At 57.8% G+C, this 16,489-nt stretch overlaps 2 protein-coding genes across 28 annotated transcripts in view; both read right to left on the bottom strand.

Annotated features, from left to right (window-relative positions):
• The window catches only part of Myt1l (myelin transcription factor 1 like), a 340,605-nt gene that overhangs the window by 260,737 nt on the left and 63,379 nt on the right, over positions 1-16,489 (bottom strand). The gene's annotated exons all lie outside the window — the stretch shown is intronic.
• On the bottom strand, positions 6,593-14,852 carry LOC107137071 (ATP-binding cassette sub-family A member 2-like). Its single transcript, XM_015479446.1, has 4 exons — positions 14,745-14,852; positions 14,504-14,667; positions 14,159-14,286; positions 6,593-6,880 (listed from the first exon to the last, which is right to left on the bottom strand). Exons 1-4 carry the CDS (start codon positions 14,807-14,809, stop codon positions 6,593-6,595), a joined length of 645 nt encoding a protein of 214 aa, XP_015334932.1. The 5' UTR covers positions 14,810-14,852.

Below are 16,489 nucleotides of genomic sequence, written 5' to 3'. Positions count from 1 at the left end.
CTTGGGCCCTAGGACGGGCCACCCTACTCTAAGATGTGCATCGCGAACAAATGCAGGGTCAGTCTCCAGGAAGACCTGCACAGGGACGCTTCCCAGCAGAGTGGCTTGAGATGACCTGGACACCCAGGGCCAGTGGAGCTGATCACAGCGTGCGACACCATGCTGCGGGATTCTATCTGACAATAAACATCAATGATTTCTGATGCATCCATCGTGGAAGAATCTTCACGTGCTCAGGTTGAATGACGGAACATACGTTGTATGACACAATTTATATGAAATTACAAACTCACAGGCAGTGACAGGAAGCTGCTAGTGGCTGCAAGGGTGGGGACAGTGGGGACCTGGAGGGGACTGCAAAGACCTATGAGGAGGCCTTGGGGTGGTGGCCCTAACGCTGCGTCTACTGTGGGGACAGGTGGGTGTGCTCAGATGTCACAACCACAGTCCTCTAATCACCCAGCCCAGCTCACAGAAAGATAAGGGCAGGAGCGGCTGAGCACAGGAGGAGTGCCCGGGGCTCAGCTCTCGCAAGGACCGTCCTGTCCCCTCTACTTTCAAAGACCTAAACAGGAATGGGTATAAGGAGGACAGCAGTGTGGTGGACGCCCCTGCACCCTGGTGGCCACAGCACTCTGGCCTGGCCAGCTCTAGGACGTTCCAAGACTCACAGGCAGGGCCAGGAGCGCACTGGCTGGGGAAAAGTTGGCTAGAATGGAAATGGTAGCTTTGTTTCAAGGGAAGGAAGGAACTCGGAGCCGCAGGGTGCTGCCACGGTGCTGGTAAAGGCAGCGTCTGGGCAGTGAGAGGTTCGTGGTCACTCAGAGGGTGCCATTGCTCTGGCCTCTGAGTTCCTCTAGTCCAGCACAGATGCGCTGAGCAGAGGCTGTTCATGCAGCCAACAGCACCCCCCAGAGCAGCGCAGTGGGGTCAGAAGAGGCCAGCGGGTGCAGAAGGCCTCCGGGAGCACCCAAGCACTGAGGCCTGTCACTAGCAGCACAGCACACTGGGAGCAGCCATGGGTTTGGGTTGTGGTTTTTGGACGTCATCCATGGGGAGCTATTAGTCTGAGCCTGCTGATGCTTTCCAGCACGGGATGCATCTGAAGGCCCCATTTTGGGACCGCACTGCCTCACAGCCACCCACACTCAGCCGCTCTGCAGTATCACTTCAAGAGAAGACAGCGATGGCACCATGCTCACTGAGGAGGAGCTGCTCCTTCACCTGCAGCACCTGGGCCAGCAGGGAGCTGGGCCAGTGGGCAGCCTGGGCCAGCGGGCAGCCTGCTCAGCCCTGCGCACCGGAAGCCTCTGCACCTTTCCTGCAGCCTGCATGTATCCTTGCTTGGGCATTTGACTTGAGCGAGATTGTAAAGACAGAAGGGCAGGGATCTCACAAACCCGCAGTTGGGGCTGGCGGCAACCGACCCGGCCCCAGCTTTGCCCAGAGTCTGCAGCTAAGCGGAGCTGTCTTTTCTCAGTTTCTGTTAGCTGCTAAATTACTTCTGCTGTATTTTCATAGAATCAAACTTCTTTTCCCATTGTACCTCCAGGCCTATTGGATTTAGGGGCTAAGAAGTTCATTGTGCTATGCAATACATCTGTATATATGCTCGTATTTCACAGTGTGTCATGTTTATATAATACTGTCTTCTTACATATGATATGGAATATTATATAAATAATAACATATATAAAGTTCTTTTTTAAAGTACCTAAACTTAATGATTAAAAATGCAGTATCTTTCTAGAACTGTCTCAGTATCCCTCATTCACCTTCAATTTTAAATGATTTTGAACACGACGGGGATAAGCCTACGTTGGTACGTGAAGGTTCCAGTGTTGGCTAGTTCCATTCTGGGTCACAACCTTTCCACAAAGCGCATCTGACAATTGTTGGTTTAAAAACTAAATCCAGTTCTTATCAGTCCACACTGCTGCACGTCGTGGGCATCTCCAGAAGGAGCTGGCTCAGGTCACAGGGCTCAGCTGGCGTCCTAGTCCACACACAGGACCATTTGCCTCAGGTTTTTATAGGACTTCTGGTCTGGTTCTGTCTTTACGAGGTTGGATTTGAGATGATAACAAGAAGTGGAAAGTGCACTTTCAGATGGGAAAGAAATCTGCCCGGAATATTTCAGAATTTCCTCTTTATCTCAGAGTAGTTAGAACTTTTTCTTCTAAAAGTTAAGAAGGTTTTAAGCAAAAAATCTGCAAAAAAAAAAGGAACAGAGTGGAACGGAGCCAGGGGCTGCTCTGCCCCACCCACCCCAGGAGACCAAGAGAGGACCAGGCGCAGCTCAAGTCCTCGGGGTCACATGCCCACACCCCGCCTTCCTCACTCAGCTTCGAGGGGGCTAGGCTGTTGTGTGGTGGCTTTAGGTGACATCTCAACACAGGCCTCCCCTGAGCCACTGAAAGCAACAAGGAATGGAGACGGCCCCTCGGAGAGCGAGCCCGCCTCATACACAGCCCACCTCCCTGCGGCTGGGTCTGAAGAGACTGGACACAAGGCGCTCGTGATAGGTCCAGCCTTCCTTGCCTGTCCGAGAGCTCACTGCGCGTGCCCTTGTGGAAGGCGGAAGGACGAAGAGCCACGATGAGGCAGGGAAGAGAAGGCCACTGGATGGACCAGCAGGTCCACAGGGCGCAGCCCCCGGGCTCCGTGCAGAACTCACACACCCAAAAAGCCGGGCGTGCAGAGGAGGCAACTGCCTGCCTCCTGCCCTTCTCTAAGGACAAACGTTCACAGCCAGGAAGGAAAGAGACGAGAGCTGACTTTCCATTTGGAAAATGAATGTTTCAAGTTGTGAGGAGAGTTCTGGCCCCGGGCGGCTGGGGTGAGGGGACCCCACGGCCCCCTTCAGGGCCCACGCTTGGTTTAAGATTGAGATCCTTAAGGGTGTCTGAACAGAGGCCCAGGTTCCACTTTGCACAAACCACGTCACCAGTCCTGTCGGAGACGTCCGTGTTTAGAGATGACACCCTTCCTGAGACAGAGAGGTGCTCCTCAGCCTCTGACCCAAGCCAGACCTGGTCTCCATCTTGGCGTGGATGCAGCCCAGTGTGGAGGAACTGCTTCCTGCCTCCCCACCGGCCCCCACCAGCCCATCCACCTCCATTCTCTTCCAGTTTCCATGAAAGTACAAAATCAGAAGTGAGCAGCCAGGAAGGAAGGGCCCATCTGCACCACGAGCGCCAGGCCTCCGGATGGCCTGCAGACCGCCAGGCAGCTTCCAGCCTCCTCAGGCTCTGAGACCGGGCCAGGTGGGGCTGGTCAGGAACCTGACGTGGCCTCTTGAATCCAGCTTTCCTTTCCTCCACTCGGTTTCCAAAGTTCCGCACGGACGTGATAAAGTCCTGACCCCTTCCACGCACACGCCCTCCTCTGCCCTCTTGCTCAACTCCTGTGCTCCGTGGTCAGGGACTCGTCCCAGTGGTACCCCAGCAGGGGAGGCAGGGGGTGCTGACCAGCCTGCCAACCAGACATGCGCATTTCACCACAGGAAAGCCCAGAAAGAAAAACACCCACCAGCGCACCTGGGGGAGGGGCAGAGTGTGCACATGACATGGGACACTGGTCTGCCCTTGTCCAGGCCCTGGCTCTGCTGCTGCTGCAGACCTCGGCCATGGCTCCTGCCCGCCCCGAGCGGGAGTGTCCTAGCGGCGTTGTGATGTGGGGAGCGCGTGCCTTTTCTCATATTGAACAGGCATGCCCTCGGCACCCCCACTCTACTGCGGGGTCGTGGCACGTCCTCTGTCCATCCTTCTCTGCCTACCGGCCATTCTGGGCCCTGGAGACCACTCAGTCTGCGTTGAGATGCAGTCTCAGGACTTCTGGGCCACCCCGCTCCCTCCTCCCTGTTCCCTCAGCCGGCCAGCCTGGCTCTTTGGCGGGGTCTTTGCCGGGCCCTCTGCTGGCCTTGGCCACTGTGGAGTGCCGTCGCCTCCTCTGTCTCTGCTCACTTTTTCTGATTTAGTTGATCTCATTGCCTTAAGTGCCATCTCCACAATAGTGATTCCCACCAGTGTCCCTAGCCCAAACCTCGCCTGGGAACGTCACACTTGCGATCCGTCTGCTGCCTGGCAGCTCTTCTGACATCCACTGACCACGCTGGGCTCCTGCTGCCCATGGTGACTAGCCACAGGCTGACACTGCTGGCCTCACCCCAGTGCTGCTGGAGGGAGCCTGCCCAGGGCCACAGAGGACGACCCTTCCCGGCCCCTGCCCAGCTGGCTGCCCTGGCTCTTCTCAAGGTGGACCCCATGTGGGAAGCTGCCCACTCCTAAGCAGGGCTGGCAACTGTCCCTGGTATTTGTTGGAGCTCAGAAGAGAACTTGCTGGGTTAGGGTTTAAAACACTCCCCTACCACGGCTGGAGAAGGAGCTGAAGCCGCACTCGCGATGCCACCCCTGAAGTTGAAACTCACGCCTGTGCACTTTTTAAAATATATCTTTTACCAGGTTATAAAAATGATTTTGACTAACATTTGGCACTAGTTCATGATAGTCAGGAAGACCACTGGGAAGGGAAGGGGAGTTTGCCGATCTCTCCCTGTTCCCAGATGCGGCACTCTCTCATTTACTCATTAGCTTATTTATTTTTCACTTATTCTAGAAGTTAATATTCTGTTAGCTCCACATCTTATACATGAGAAATGCTATATATTTGGTTCAGGCAAGAAATTTTAACCTGATTCAATAATTGGGCTTTAAAATGTTTGATTTCAGCTAGAGAAGACACCGTGCGTCAGAGTTCCTTTGCTCTTTGGCCAGTGTTAAGATCCAGCTGTGGGGGGGTCGACTGCATCCCGAGTCAGATCCTTAGGTTGTCACTGTAAGCCTGGGGCACAGGTCCTAGACACATCCCTTGTGACGGCTTGGATGTCTCACGAGGGACTCCTGTGCAGACGAGGCTTTAGCGGTTACAAGCCTGAATGGCCTGACACAATACACACTTCAGATGGTCCCCTTTGCAGCTCTTTCACTTAGAGGGATGATGATCGCCAGGTGGTGCCACTGTCCCTAATCCTTGTGTGGACATAAGCTCGGTGTGAGCCCAACACACCTGAATGGGGTCCTAGGCTTTCACTAATGGGGACGAGCTCTGTGACACTGGCCATTCTAATTACTGGTTTTTTCCTTGCTTACAGGATGGAGTTTGTTTTATAAAAATATAAGACAAGTCCAAGCTAACAACAGGAAACGCAGGCTGTTGAGCAGGGCCGAGGTAAGCCAGGTGGTCCTCCTCACGGCCATGTGGAGCCTGGCTCCTGTCCCTCGTGGGAACCACCTCTGGGAGCCCGGCCAGGGGCTCCCTACACCTCCGCAGACGTGTGTGTGTACAATGCGCCGTGGACGGACAGCGTGGCAGGGCTGCCTGTGACTCACAGGTGACTCTGCGCAGCACACTCACCCACAACTCCTCCTGTCCACTACTACTTCACACCCGGAGCCAGGGATCCCCTGCGTGGGGGACGGGCTCTTCTCTGGACGCCACGCATCACGTTGTCTCTAAGCGCTTTTCTGGACATGCTTCATTCTTTGATGCAGAGTCCCACAGCATTTACAAGTGGTGGAACACCTGTGCGTCCTCGCCCACGCGCGTGCGTTGACTCGGGCTTCTGTGTTTGAACACTGCAGATGCAGCGTGGTGGCCGCCTCGACCCGTACCCTTCCCCCCTTTCAACAGTGCTTCTGCAGGGAAGTTTCCACCAAGGGTGTTGCTGGACCCAGGGATCTTTTTCTTCCTGCAGGTAGACCCTGCTAAGTCACCCCCAGGGAGGTGGCCTCAACTCAAGCCCCCCGGAGCAGGGCCTCCTGGCTTTGTGAGACCTCAGGCATCTGTGCTCCGCAGGTGAAGAAAACACCCTGGTGGTGACTGGGTGTGCGCTTGCTGAGGCCCTTAGTGTGCCTGTCGACTCACGCCCCCGCCCCGGCAGGCTCCGCCGACTCTCCAACAGGGTGCTGAAGCCAGGCGCATCTGCCCCAGGCCCCGTCACTGCTCAGTGTGACACCTGCCCAACTCAGACAGAGCTGGGGTCACAGGCCTGCTCTCCAAGAACCTCTGGGGAAAAGCACCTGGTTCCGAGGTCCTGGAGAGACCAGCAGCTCCTCCTGTCCACTGCTCCTGTCCACCTGCGCCCACTCTGCCCTCCTTACTGCCTGACACGGCCCTCCCACAGACCAGTTCCTCCCTCCCTCTGCTGAACTCGCACTCAGACCCTCCAGGGACCGTTGGTGGATGGGCCTGTGGTCCACGGGACAGCCCTGTCATGTGGCGAACAGTGATCTCTCCATGAGAAGAATCAGCCAGCTGACCCTGCTTTACAGTTAAGGAACACAGCCATGGAGGTCGTAAGGAAAGCTGGTGGCCGTCTGAGCTGTCCGCGATGGAGGGCCTCCTCCCTGGGCACCAGCCTCCTGGCAGGACACAGTTTCCCATTGCTGGCAGGAGGTTAGCTCCCAGCTCTGATCCTGGAAGTAACTCTTCAGGGTGTGTGTTAAATCCTAGTGCTGCCCGTTGGAGCCGGATCTGGAGCTGAGACTCTCCAAGGAACCTTGCTGAGGGACTGTTTGTGGGTCTGGCTGAGTTAAAGTGTGTGTCCATGGCCACCAGCAAGCTCAGTGCCGGTGAGGTGACATGTGACAGTGGCAGCGGGCTCCCTTTCCAGCTGCCACTGGTGGAAGTTCCCTCCAGCAGCAGCAGGGCTGCGGGGGTCCACGGACAAGCTGTCAGGGGGCAGGCTGCGGGCCCTGCTCAGGGAGGCCACAGCCCCCTTGCCTTGGGTCCCCTCTGTGTGCTTGAGCTCAGAGGAGCGGGTGCGGGACAGGGCCTCCTGGGCTCTCCCGGGAGCCTTCTGAGGAGGCAGCCTGCTGCCCTGCAGAGGGGAGGCAGGCATCGTGGGCGGCATCAGGAGAAAGCTCCACACACAGGTGGCCAAATCCCCCAGGTCCCCCAGGCGCAGGACATGGCCGAAGTGCTTCTCAGATGCATCCAGTGGGGAGGGACATGGCTGGGTGTCCACTTCTCCTGCCCTGGAGCTCAGCTGTTTCATCCCCTGCTTTCCCTTCAGTGGTCCAGCCCTGGGCATCAGGCTGGAGGAACACTGATGGCTGGACGTGAGCGTTCACAGGAGAGACCTGGCTGCCTGGGCGGGAGCCCCGTCCCCACACCTCCGCTTACAGGCTGCGTCAGTCAGGACCTGAAGGTCCAGGACTTGTTTGGGAGGAAGCTGTGAGAAAGGGCAACCAGGCTGCCTGCCGAGGACCCCACCCAGGGTCCCTCGCCCTGGCCACTCCCACACCCCACGTCTAGGGGGTTGGCCGGCTGGTCTTGCCACTTAGATTCTGGCTTGGTTGAATGCTGAAAGTGGCCAGAGCCAGCAGCTGGCCACTGGGGCTCTCCTCAGAGCCAGGCACAAGCTCCCTTGAAACAGGTAGTACTGAGGGGTGACCGGGCAGACCCCTTCGCTGCAGAGCGGGCTTCTTCCAGTTTGGAAACCCTCCCTGGGAGAGAGCCAGGCGACGGACACCCAGCAAGACTGACTGTGAGCACTCGGCCTCCGTGAGGGCCGGCCTGGTGCACTCCACATGACTGAGGGTAGAGAGCCCGCGTGGGGAGAGGAGACACAGGCGTGGCTGAGCGACTCCAAGAGAAGGCAGCCCTGCCTCCGCCAGCCAGGCTGGCCCAGCCGAGAGGAGTGGGTGCAGCTTCCTGCTTCTTGGGTGGGCTGCCTTTGCCCTGGTTCTGCCCTGTGGGACACCAGCCTGAGGAGCAGAGGTGCCCAGGGACTTGCAGTCAGGCCCCACGGAGGCCAGCGTCCCTTGGTCCATGCGGGTGTGTGTGTCTACACAGGGTCAGCAAGGACGGCAGAGGGCTGTGACCAGGGCTTTTGAACCACAAGCACTTCAGGAGTGCAGAGCACAGCTACGGCTCCGGAGGGACGCTGCGAGGCTGCAGAGGTAGGAGCCCCTAGGGCTGGGTCCACTGCCCCTGGGCTTCCCAGGGACATGCCACAGGCTTGGGGACTCAGCCCTCTTCAACAGGAAGGGTGTGGCAGCACTAAGGAGGGCAGGCAGGGAGGTGTGGCCTTCAGCACCCTGATGCCACCTGGGCACTTGACTGAGGCTGCTGCCCGTCCAAGGCTCCGTCTCCCCACCTGTCCCTGTCTCCACCTACACGTCTCAGGACCGTCATCTCCATGGGATGAGCTGCAGATCACTGCTGGCCCTTAGGGAGGTCTGTGGAGCAGGGGGCAGTGCAGGGTGTGACCAAGGAGTCCCTGGGCCATGGGCAGCCCTCACAGCTTGCTGGACTCTATCTGGAGCCGTGGGGCACCTACTACCCTCGGAGGGAGCGTGGAGTGGTAGTGATTGTTCAAAAATCCCTCAGTCCATCCCCGGAACTCCTAGAGAGACCCCTTCAGTGGTGAGCTGAGCTCCCAGAGGCCCTGGAATCAGCAGGACCGGTCACAACCTGACCGAATCCTGGCTGCCGACCAGTTCTTCTTGGACTCTCATCTTCCCACTTGCTGAACTGAATGGACAAATGTTGAAAGGGTGCCGTGGGCGTGTCTTGCGGACTCAGGCCTGCGACAGCATCCACTTGGAGTCACTTACGCCAAGGCGCCCCATCGGGGTGTCCACCAAGGACAGTGGACAAAGGAAGCATGGCTTGTGCACCTAGAGGAGCACTGTACATCCTTCATGAAGCCAGAAACTCTGCCGTTCCTGACAACAGACAGGAGGGGAGTGCATCTCGCTGAAGGATGACCACACAGAGGGACGGGCCACAGGTCACCCTGGGCGTGCCCCCAGGACTCCTGTGCTGCAAGCCTGGGGTCCAGACAAACCCAGGGACTGCCTCATCCCAGGCATCCACCTCCAGACTGCAAGCTTCCCCAACCTCTTTTCTCTGGCTTCAGGTATTTTCTTAGAGCAAAACCATGAACTAAGACAATGTGAAATTGAAAATGATCAAACTCAGAAGCAGAGAGCAGACAGTGGTGACCAGAGGCTGGGGCGAGGAAGGGGAGAGGATGGTTAGAGGTAGGAGGAGTGAGTTTGACTGTGTTTAGATCAGTTTCACACAGTGGAGAATACTGCTGACAATTAAAATAACAGACTTTTCAATATTTCTGAGAATAAGTTTCTAATGCTCTCCTCACAAAAAGTTAAACCTTTGAGGTGATGACTATGTTAATTAGCTTGATCTCATCATCCTACATTGTATTAAAAATCATGACATCACTTTGTACCTCAAAAATATGTACAACTATGACTTGTTAATATATAATGAAAAGAAATGAAGAAAAATAAAAAGAATAGAAATCGCCCAGGTTGGGGCCCTGCTGAGCACGAGAGTGGCCCTTCTCCCTTGCCACCCAGTCCTAACAGGACAGAAGCAAGAGGGACCCTGAGGGGGAGGGGGCATAGGAGCAGGTGGGGGCTGAGCCTCCGCAGTGTCACCGTCTTCGTCCAATGAGAGTGACGGAAGAGCCCAGCAGTGACCTGCTACAGCTCAGCTCGTCCCCCAGGGGACCCTGAGCTCAGGGCAGAACCGGCTGCACCAGGTGGCAGGCAGGACACCAGCCCGAGAAGCAGAGGTGCCCAGGGGCGAGGACTCCATCCAGTAACCAGGACACAGCCAGCGGCCTGGGCCCTACAGGGTGTCTGTGCACCACAGCTGTGGCCGGCTCCTGAACCCAGTGACAGGACACAGGAGCAGTGGCCACTGCTCAGAAGTGACCCTGACCTGGAGAGGGTCTACTGCGGCTCCTGCTGTCACTGTTGGTTGTACTTTGCCTGGGACCAGGGCCTGGATGGAAAGGCCCCGGGCACCAGTCTTGTGACCAGGCTACAGCCCCACACGCCCACCTTGCCCCGTGCCATGGCTGCGAAACCTGTCTGCTATGGAAACCTCCTCGTGGTGTCCCGCGTCTGCCCTCCGACTCGGCAGGTCAGAGCGCCACCTGTGTGGGCACAGGGAGGAGTCAGGCTTGGGCCACACCTCCTGCTGCTTCCTGAATCAGTCCAATTAAAAATGATGGTGTTGCACGGGCTTGGAAGTTTGCCCTTGTCTCTTCTGCTCTCAAGATCACAGAAGAAAGAGGCCCTGGTTAGCCTCCTGGGTTAATGAGGCTGAAGACAGAGGGACTCAGCCGAGCCCAGAGGTCTCTGCTTTGGCTGGAGGTGTCTCAAGCAGCGTGTAAGTGGGCAGAGCCTGAGAAGTGCGGGTTGTCTGTGCTTCTGTTTACTAGGGCTTGAGAGGAAGGGGGTCCAGACAAGGAGACAGCCAGCAGGCCAGGGGCGAGGTGTGGCTGCAGGTGCCTGCAGACTCCGCCCTTGTGTCTGCTGGGCTAGACCCCCGGCACTTTGGCACTAGTGCTCAGGAAGCAGAGAAGGCACCGGGTTCTGGAGCGCCCGGGCCGGATCCCTGCGGTTCACACCTCAGGGAAGGGGAAGCTGCTTGTGAGCCAGGGAGCAGGAGCTCCAGGGCTGGGGTGAAGCGATGCAGACTGTTCTGTAAGCAGGCTTCGTCCGCACTGCGGTCTGAACCCGGGTAAAGTGAGTGTTCTGCTTCCTTCCACCCCCTGCGCTCCTGTGTCTGTGCACCTTTCGGTCTTAGACGGGCTCTCTGTGCCTGGCCCAGGCTCCCTGCTGGCTCCTGTGGACCATCCCCTGCGTTCCCTTCATTCCTCTGCCCTCTGTCTGTCTGCCCGTGGAGTGTCTGTAAAGCCCACCGGCTCTCTGCTCTACCAGCCTGGACTCTCAGGCTGCAGGTTCCCTGACGGGTGTCTTCTTAGCTCACTGTCCCACTCTTGTCCCTGGGCTCTCCTGGCTCTTGGTCATGCCTTCACCAGCGAGTGACGTGACTGTTGACCAGGCCTTCCAGGTCTTCCAGCTGGCGTCTTAGGGCTTCGAGACTTTGGGGTGCATTTGTCTATTTTGCTCCTTCTGCTGCCTTTTGATTGGCTGGGGTCTGCATGAACCTCTCTCCTAGGGCCTCCCAGGCCACCCTAGACCCATCCCACTTTGTCAATGGGTGGCCCTCAGAGACGGGTTGATTGATTTCCTTGGTGAAGTGGTTCAGCCACATCGTTTCACTTCACAGCTTCTACAAGACCACCCAACCCTTTACTCCTCAAAATGAAGTGTTCTGTAGCACCAGGAAAGCTTGGCTGAGAATGGATCTGACTGCTAGCAGGCAGAGGCACAGGAGATCTATTCTCCGTTGGGATCAGTGCTCTATTTGCATTGCATTGGAATGTGTAGATGCTAAATAGAGGCTGTGTGCCCCCAAACCCCTCGCTGCTCCAGGCCGTGCACCCCGACACCCCTTGCTGCTCGAGGCCATGAGCCGACACCCCTCGTTGCTGGAGGAGCCTGGATCCTCAGGTCGCCACACACCTAAGCCCGCCTCAGGACTGCAAGGACTCGTTGGCTTCCAGGAGATGCTTGTGAAGGAGAGACCCCCATGCTCTCACCCTGCTCCCCTTCCTGGCTCCTTCTCCTGGCCTCCTGAAGCGCCTGCCTGGCCCGTGTAAGGTTTGGAGGTCTGGAAGGTCCGCAGCTACCCAGCAACCATGGAGCCCACATGGGGTCTGGCCTGTGTCCACTACCATCCTGCCAACAGCCTCGTCACACAAGAACCTATGTGAAACCCAGCACCCATAAGTCCTGCCCTCACCCAGGAAGTACCGAGAATCTCTGTCAGTTTCAGGGGACTCCACAAGGAACAGCCCTGAGTCTGCCTTCAGCCCCAGCTGCCTCCACAGCGCCCGCTCCTGAGCCTCATGTGGTGAACCTCTCTGCTCTCGCCGCATCCTAGATGCCCAGAGGTCCACCAGAGGGAGCCTCCCTGCAGGTGGTCAGAGACACCTGTGCTCCTTGTGAGTGCTCCCGGGGTGCCGGCACCTCCTGGCAAATCCCCTTGGTCCCCAGGCCCCTGCATGGGGACATCTTTCCTTCAAGACAGGGCACAGGTGTTTCAAGAGTCAAAGTCAAACATCTGTGAGCCTCTGAGCAACTGGAGTTCTGCCTGGCTCTGACAGGTTGTCCTGGGGGACAGTCGGTCACCCTCAACCCTCAGCCCGGCCCTGTGCTACTTGTGTGAAGGACAAGGCTGGACTCTGCTGAGAGCAGGGCAGGGCTCCAACACTGCAGGCTGGCGCCTCACGGGGAGGATCGAGCTGAAGAGCAGGCAGCCAGGCGCCCAGTCCCCACAGTGACAGGGAGAGAGTGTCCCCCACCAGCGGGTGGGAGTGTCTCAGGGCGCTTTGTTGGCCTGTTCTTTAGGGCGCCATGTCCAGGTTTTCCCAGAGCTGCAGGACGCAGGGGAGACACTTAGTGCAGCAAGGTGGGTCAGGCTCACTCTGCCCCATGAAGACCATCCCTCCTGGAACCCTGGAGCAGGGTTTCTGGGGGAGTCACCTGCTCTGGGGGCCTCCCTCCTAACCCAGAACCAGAGTGTTGGGCAGGACCCAAAACGTTCCCTGGGGCTCTGGGGGAGCCACGGGGTTCCACCGCTGCGGTAGGGGTGGTACCAGGGCAGCTCCAGGCGTGCCCATGGCAGCGCTCCTGTGAGCACACTGAAGAGACCCCCTCTGCTCAGCATCACAAGGAGATGGCTGTCCCCAAGAGCTAAGGTCCCAGCGCTGGACAGTGGTGTCAGAGGGTCCCCACTCAGTGCTTCCCTGACAGCATGCCCACAGAGCAGTGCTCATTAGAGACGAGGTGGATGGCCATCTAAGCAGTGGGCAGCCCACCCCTGAGCCCCTCGCTGTGGCATCTGGAGGCAAATGCCAGCAGAGACGTGTCGAATCCCTGTGACGCACAGGCTCATGGACCAGTGCAGGGGCCCTGGGCCTCCTGGAGAACCCCTGGGATTAGCCACTGTGACTGGCCTGACTGGCCGAGGGGCTTCCCTGGGGCTCTCCACTGTAGCAGGGGACCAGGTCTCCGGTTCACATGAAGAGGAAGATAATGTTGCACCATTCAAAAGCCTCAGTGCTCAGGAGAGATTCGTGAAGTGCTCCTGGCCACCCGGAACGAGGAGGGAGCTCCTGAGAAAAGGACCGACCTTCCTTCAGAGCACGCGTGGCACCTCCCTGGGCTCACCCTGCTGTGCGCAGCAAGCAGTGCTGGGCAGGGGGCGGCCGCACTCCTAGGTCTCTCGCTGCGGCCACCCGCAGAACACTTCCCCCTCCCCGTGGCTGGCATGTCTACCCAAACCATAGCCAGGCCACGAAAAATGACGAGCAGCCTCAACGTGGGCCGTACGGGGTAGTCAGGGCCGGCTGCTCTGGGCACAGAGCTGCGAGGGCTGCAGAGCCTGGTGGGCCTGCCCCTGCCGGGCCTGAAGCCCTCTTGGGTTTGTTCCTCCCTTGCCACTCTCTTCCACCCTCCCTCCTTCCCTCCATCCTGCCTCATCTCCTACTCTATAACTGACTAAAATAAATCAAATAAAATGCACATCTGTCCTGACCACTTGGGCACATGGGGAACGGGCTTGCGAGGCAGAGCGCTCCCAGCCTGGGCAGCGTGGTCCGCAGCAGCTCAGGGCTCTCCCCTCCGACCCCACCAGGGCTGGCAGGTGAAACGGGGTCTTCTTACAGGGACGGTTAACACAGGTTGCCTTCTGTGAGAGGCTCATTTTCTAGTAACCTCAAAATAATCAGAACCAAGGGGAAGCGCAGGGGTCAAGCTAGAGCAGGAGGGAGAGCACTTGCCGCTCACCCGCGGACACGCAGGCATCAGTCTCTCCCGCTCCCTCCTCCTTCCTTCACCCTGCCCTCCCTCCCTCCCTCCCTCCCTTCTCTCCTTCCTTCCCTCCCTCTTCCCTTTAGTCCTTCCTTCCATCTATCTACCCACTGTATGCTGAGCACTCCAGGGAGCACAGGAAGGGAGGTGACACAAAGTCCATACATTCAAGTTAGTAAGTCAGTCCTGTCCTCTCTGAGCAGCTGCCATTGGGCAGCCTGGAGGGGAGGGGTGCGGGAGGAAAGGGAGGAGGAGGAGGTAGGAGGAGAGAGGGAAAGTAGGGGGAGGGAGGAGGAGGGAGGAAGAGGGGGAGGAGGGAAGAAGAGGAGGAGGAGGGAGGAAGGAAAAGGAGGGAGGAGGAAAGAGGGGGAGGGGGAGGAGGGNCCCCATCTCACCTTAGGCGGGTCCACACGGGCAGCCAGGAGGGCCTGGGCCGTGCTGTTGGGCAGCGAGAGGTTCTGCATCAGGAAACGCCAGAGTTCCCATGGGTCCCTGGCCACCGAGTCCAGAGAGAAGGAGGACACTGGACAGGCAGGAAGATGAAGCTGAAAGGTTAGCACTACCCTGGGCAGAGCACCAAGACTCAGCAACCACAGCAGGCAGTTTGGCGAGGCCCCCCAGAGCACATGCATGTGTAGCAGCACCGTGCAGATGCAGGGACCCAGGGGCAGAGCTAGGCTACTGCCTGGAGTAACAAAGCAGGGTTTGAGGCCCTCCCCCAGCCACTCCCAAGGGCGCACCTGTAGGTCTATCCAAGTGGCTCTCCCAGGTGCCTGGACCTGAGCTTAGGGCCTCCAGATCATGGCGCAGGGCCTCGAGCTCCGAGCCCAGGCTGGGCCGTGCTGGGTCGAACAGGTTGCCTTCCTCCACCACACGGTTGAGGCGCTCCAGCAGCTGCGTGACCCTGCACCACCATGGGACGTCACCCTCTGGGATGGGGTGGGGGGAGTAGCCAGCTCCCCAGGGGTGGGGGTCACTCACGTGGAGTTGGCATACTGTAGGAAGCCAAACTCATCCCGCTGGCCATCTGGGCACAGCGACTGCATAACAGGCAGGATGCCGGCGGAAGTCAGGGGAGATGCTGTGTAGGAGGAGGAGGGAGGGAAAATAAGACATGTCCATGGTCCAGGCTTCCTGGCTTTAGCATACACAAGGTTGGAAATCATCGTCAGGAAGTTCACTGTGGGGACAACTTTCCCAGGGCTGAGTCTGTGAGCTCGGAGACCAGGTGTGTCATCCACATCGTGAGTTCCTGCCTACCCCTCAGCTGCAGAAGGAGCATGGCCCAGGCTGTGCTCCGGATGGATGAGTCACACATCACAAGGTGCCTGTCATCAATAGCACTACACTGTATCCAGATGGCGCCAATACTGGTTCAAGAGCATCCCAGGGCTTGGTACTAAAGGTGAACTACAACTTTTCACTGTGCATTACATAGTGGAAATGCAGCGCTTGCTTTTCTTCTTCACGTGCTGTTTGACCCAGAATTTGGTTCATGAGGACTTCGTCTAACATGGTGCTGCACACCACAGGAATGTGACAGGTGGGCACTGTCCCTCCATGCACAGCCCACGTGCCCAGCTTCACTCACTGCCAACACTGTGGCATCCCAGGGAGCAGTTGGCAGGCCCTGATCCCATGGGAGCCCCTGACCCCCCCCCCCCCNCTGCACTGCCACAGCTGCACTGCCTCAGCTGACTGCCTCAGCTGCACTGCCTCAGCTGCACTATCACAGCTGCACTATCACAGCTGCACTGCCTCAGCTGCACTGCCTCAGCTGACTGCCTCAGCTGACTGCCTCAGCTGCACTGCCTCAGCTGCACTATCACAGCTGCACTGCCTCAGCTGCAGTACCACAGCTGCACTGCCGGAGCCCACGTTTACCAGTCATTGTGTTGATGTCTTACTGGGCCATATCTGTGAACTAAACGTCATCGTTGGTATGTACATATGTATGCATGGTACCTACTGGGCTTCTACTGGGGACTTTGGAACGGTCCCTTGTGGACAAGGGAGACCACGGAGTGGCATGGGAGAGACAAGGAGAAGGAGGGCCACGTGAAAAGGTGTCAGGCTCTTGCGCGGTGTTTGGTCTGATAGGAGGGCCAGCACTTAGACCTAGACATGAGGGAGAAGGGCAGCACATTCTGAGGAGGCAGAGCCTCAGCTGCGGTGCCCGGGTTCTGGAGCTTGTGGGTGGAGGGTGGAGGGAGCAGGTGCAGCCCCAAGGGAAGGAGACAGAGGACACCAGGGCTTGCAGGAGGGGGACGAGCCTGAGCGTTGGCTGAGGAGACTGGCCACAGAGCAGCAGGAATGACGGCAGGGTAGGGGATGAGAGCCAGGAAGAAGAGGCATCTGCCCCAGTCAGGGGGAAAGGAAGCCGGACATGTGAGGGGGAAGTCCAAGTCCCACTGAGTAAAGGTGCATGTGCTCAGCCTCCTGGACGGAGTGTGGAGTGCTCCACTCCGGCTCTGGGCAGGCTGATCCTATTTAAATGGCCTCCGGGAGAACTATTCAAAGACGTTCTTGGTGAATTCCTTTGCAAATAGAATGATTCTTTTGTAAAATAAATAATCTCCTGTATAAACTTATCTTCTTCAGCCTTGCTTGAATCAGACCGTAGCCTCACGTGGATTTAAGCATTCCCCCTCAAAAAAAGGATAAAATCTAATATGGATGTTATACCTTTTAGAGCTAGCTGAGGACAAGCATCATACAAACTCACC

This window comes from Marmota marmota, unplaced genomic scaffold (genome assembly GCF_001458135.2).
Source record: "Marmota marmota marmota unplaced genomic scaffold, marMar, whole genome shotgun sequence".
Lineage (NCBI taxonomy): Eukaryota > Metazoa > Chordata > Mammalia > Rodentia > Sciuridae > Marmota > Marmota marmota.
This window is presented reverse-complemented; position numbering and strand designations above follow the sequence as displayed.

What these genes read in the sequence shown, in the direction of transcription:
- LOC107137071 (XM_015479446.1), bottom strand. Translation starts at nt 14,809, where the DNA reads ATGCAGTCGCTGTGCCCAGATGGCCAGCGGGATGAGTTTGGCTTCCTA. An exon ending in CTACAGTATGCCAACTCCAC is followed by an intron (nt 14,668 to 14,744) that starts GTGAGTGACCCC and finishes ATGGTGGTGCAG; the next exon opens with GGTCACGCAGCTGCTGGAGC. An exon ending in CCACTTGGATAGACCTACAG is followed by an intron (nt 14,287 to 14,503) that starts GTGCGCCCTTGG and finishes CTGCCTGTCCAG; the next exon opens with TGTCCTCCTTCTCTCTGGAC.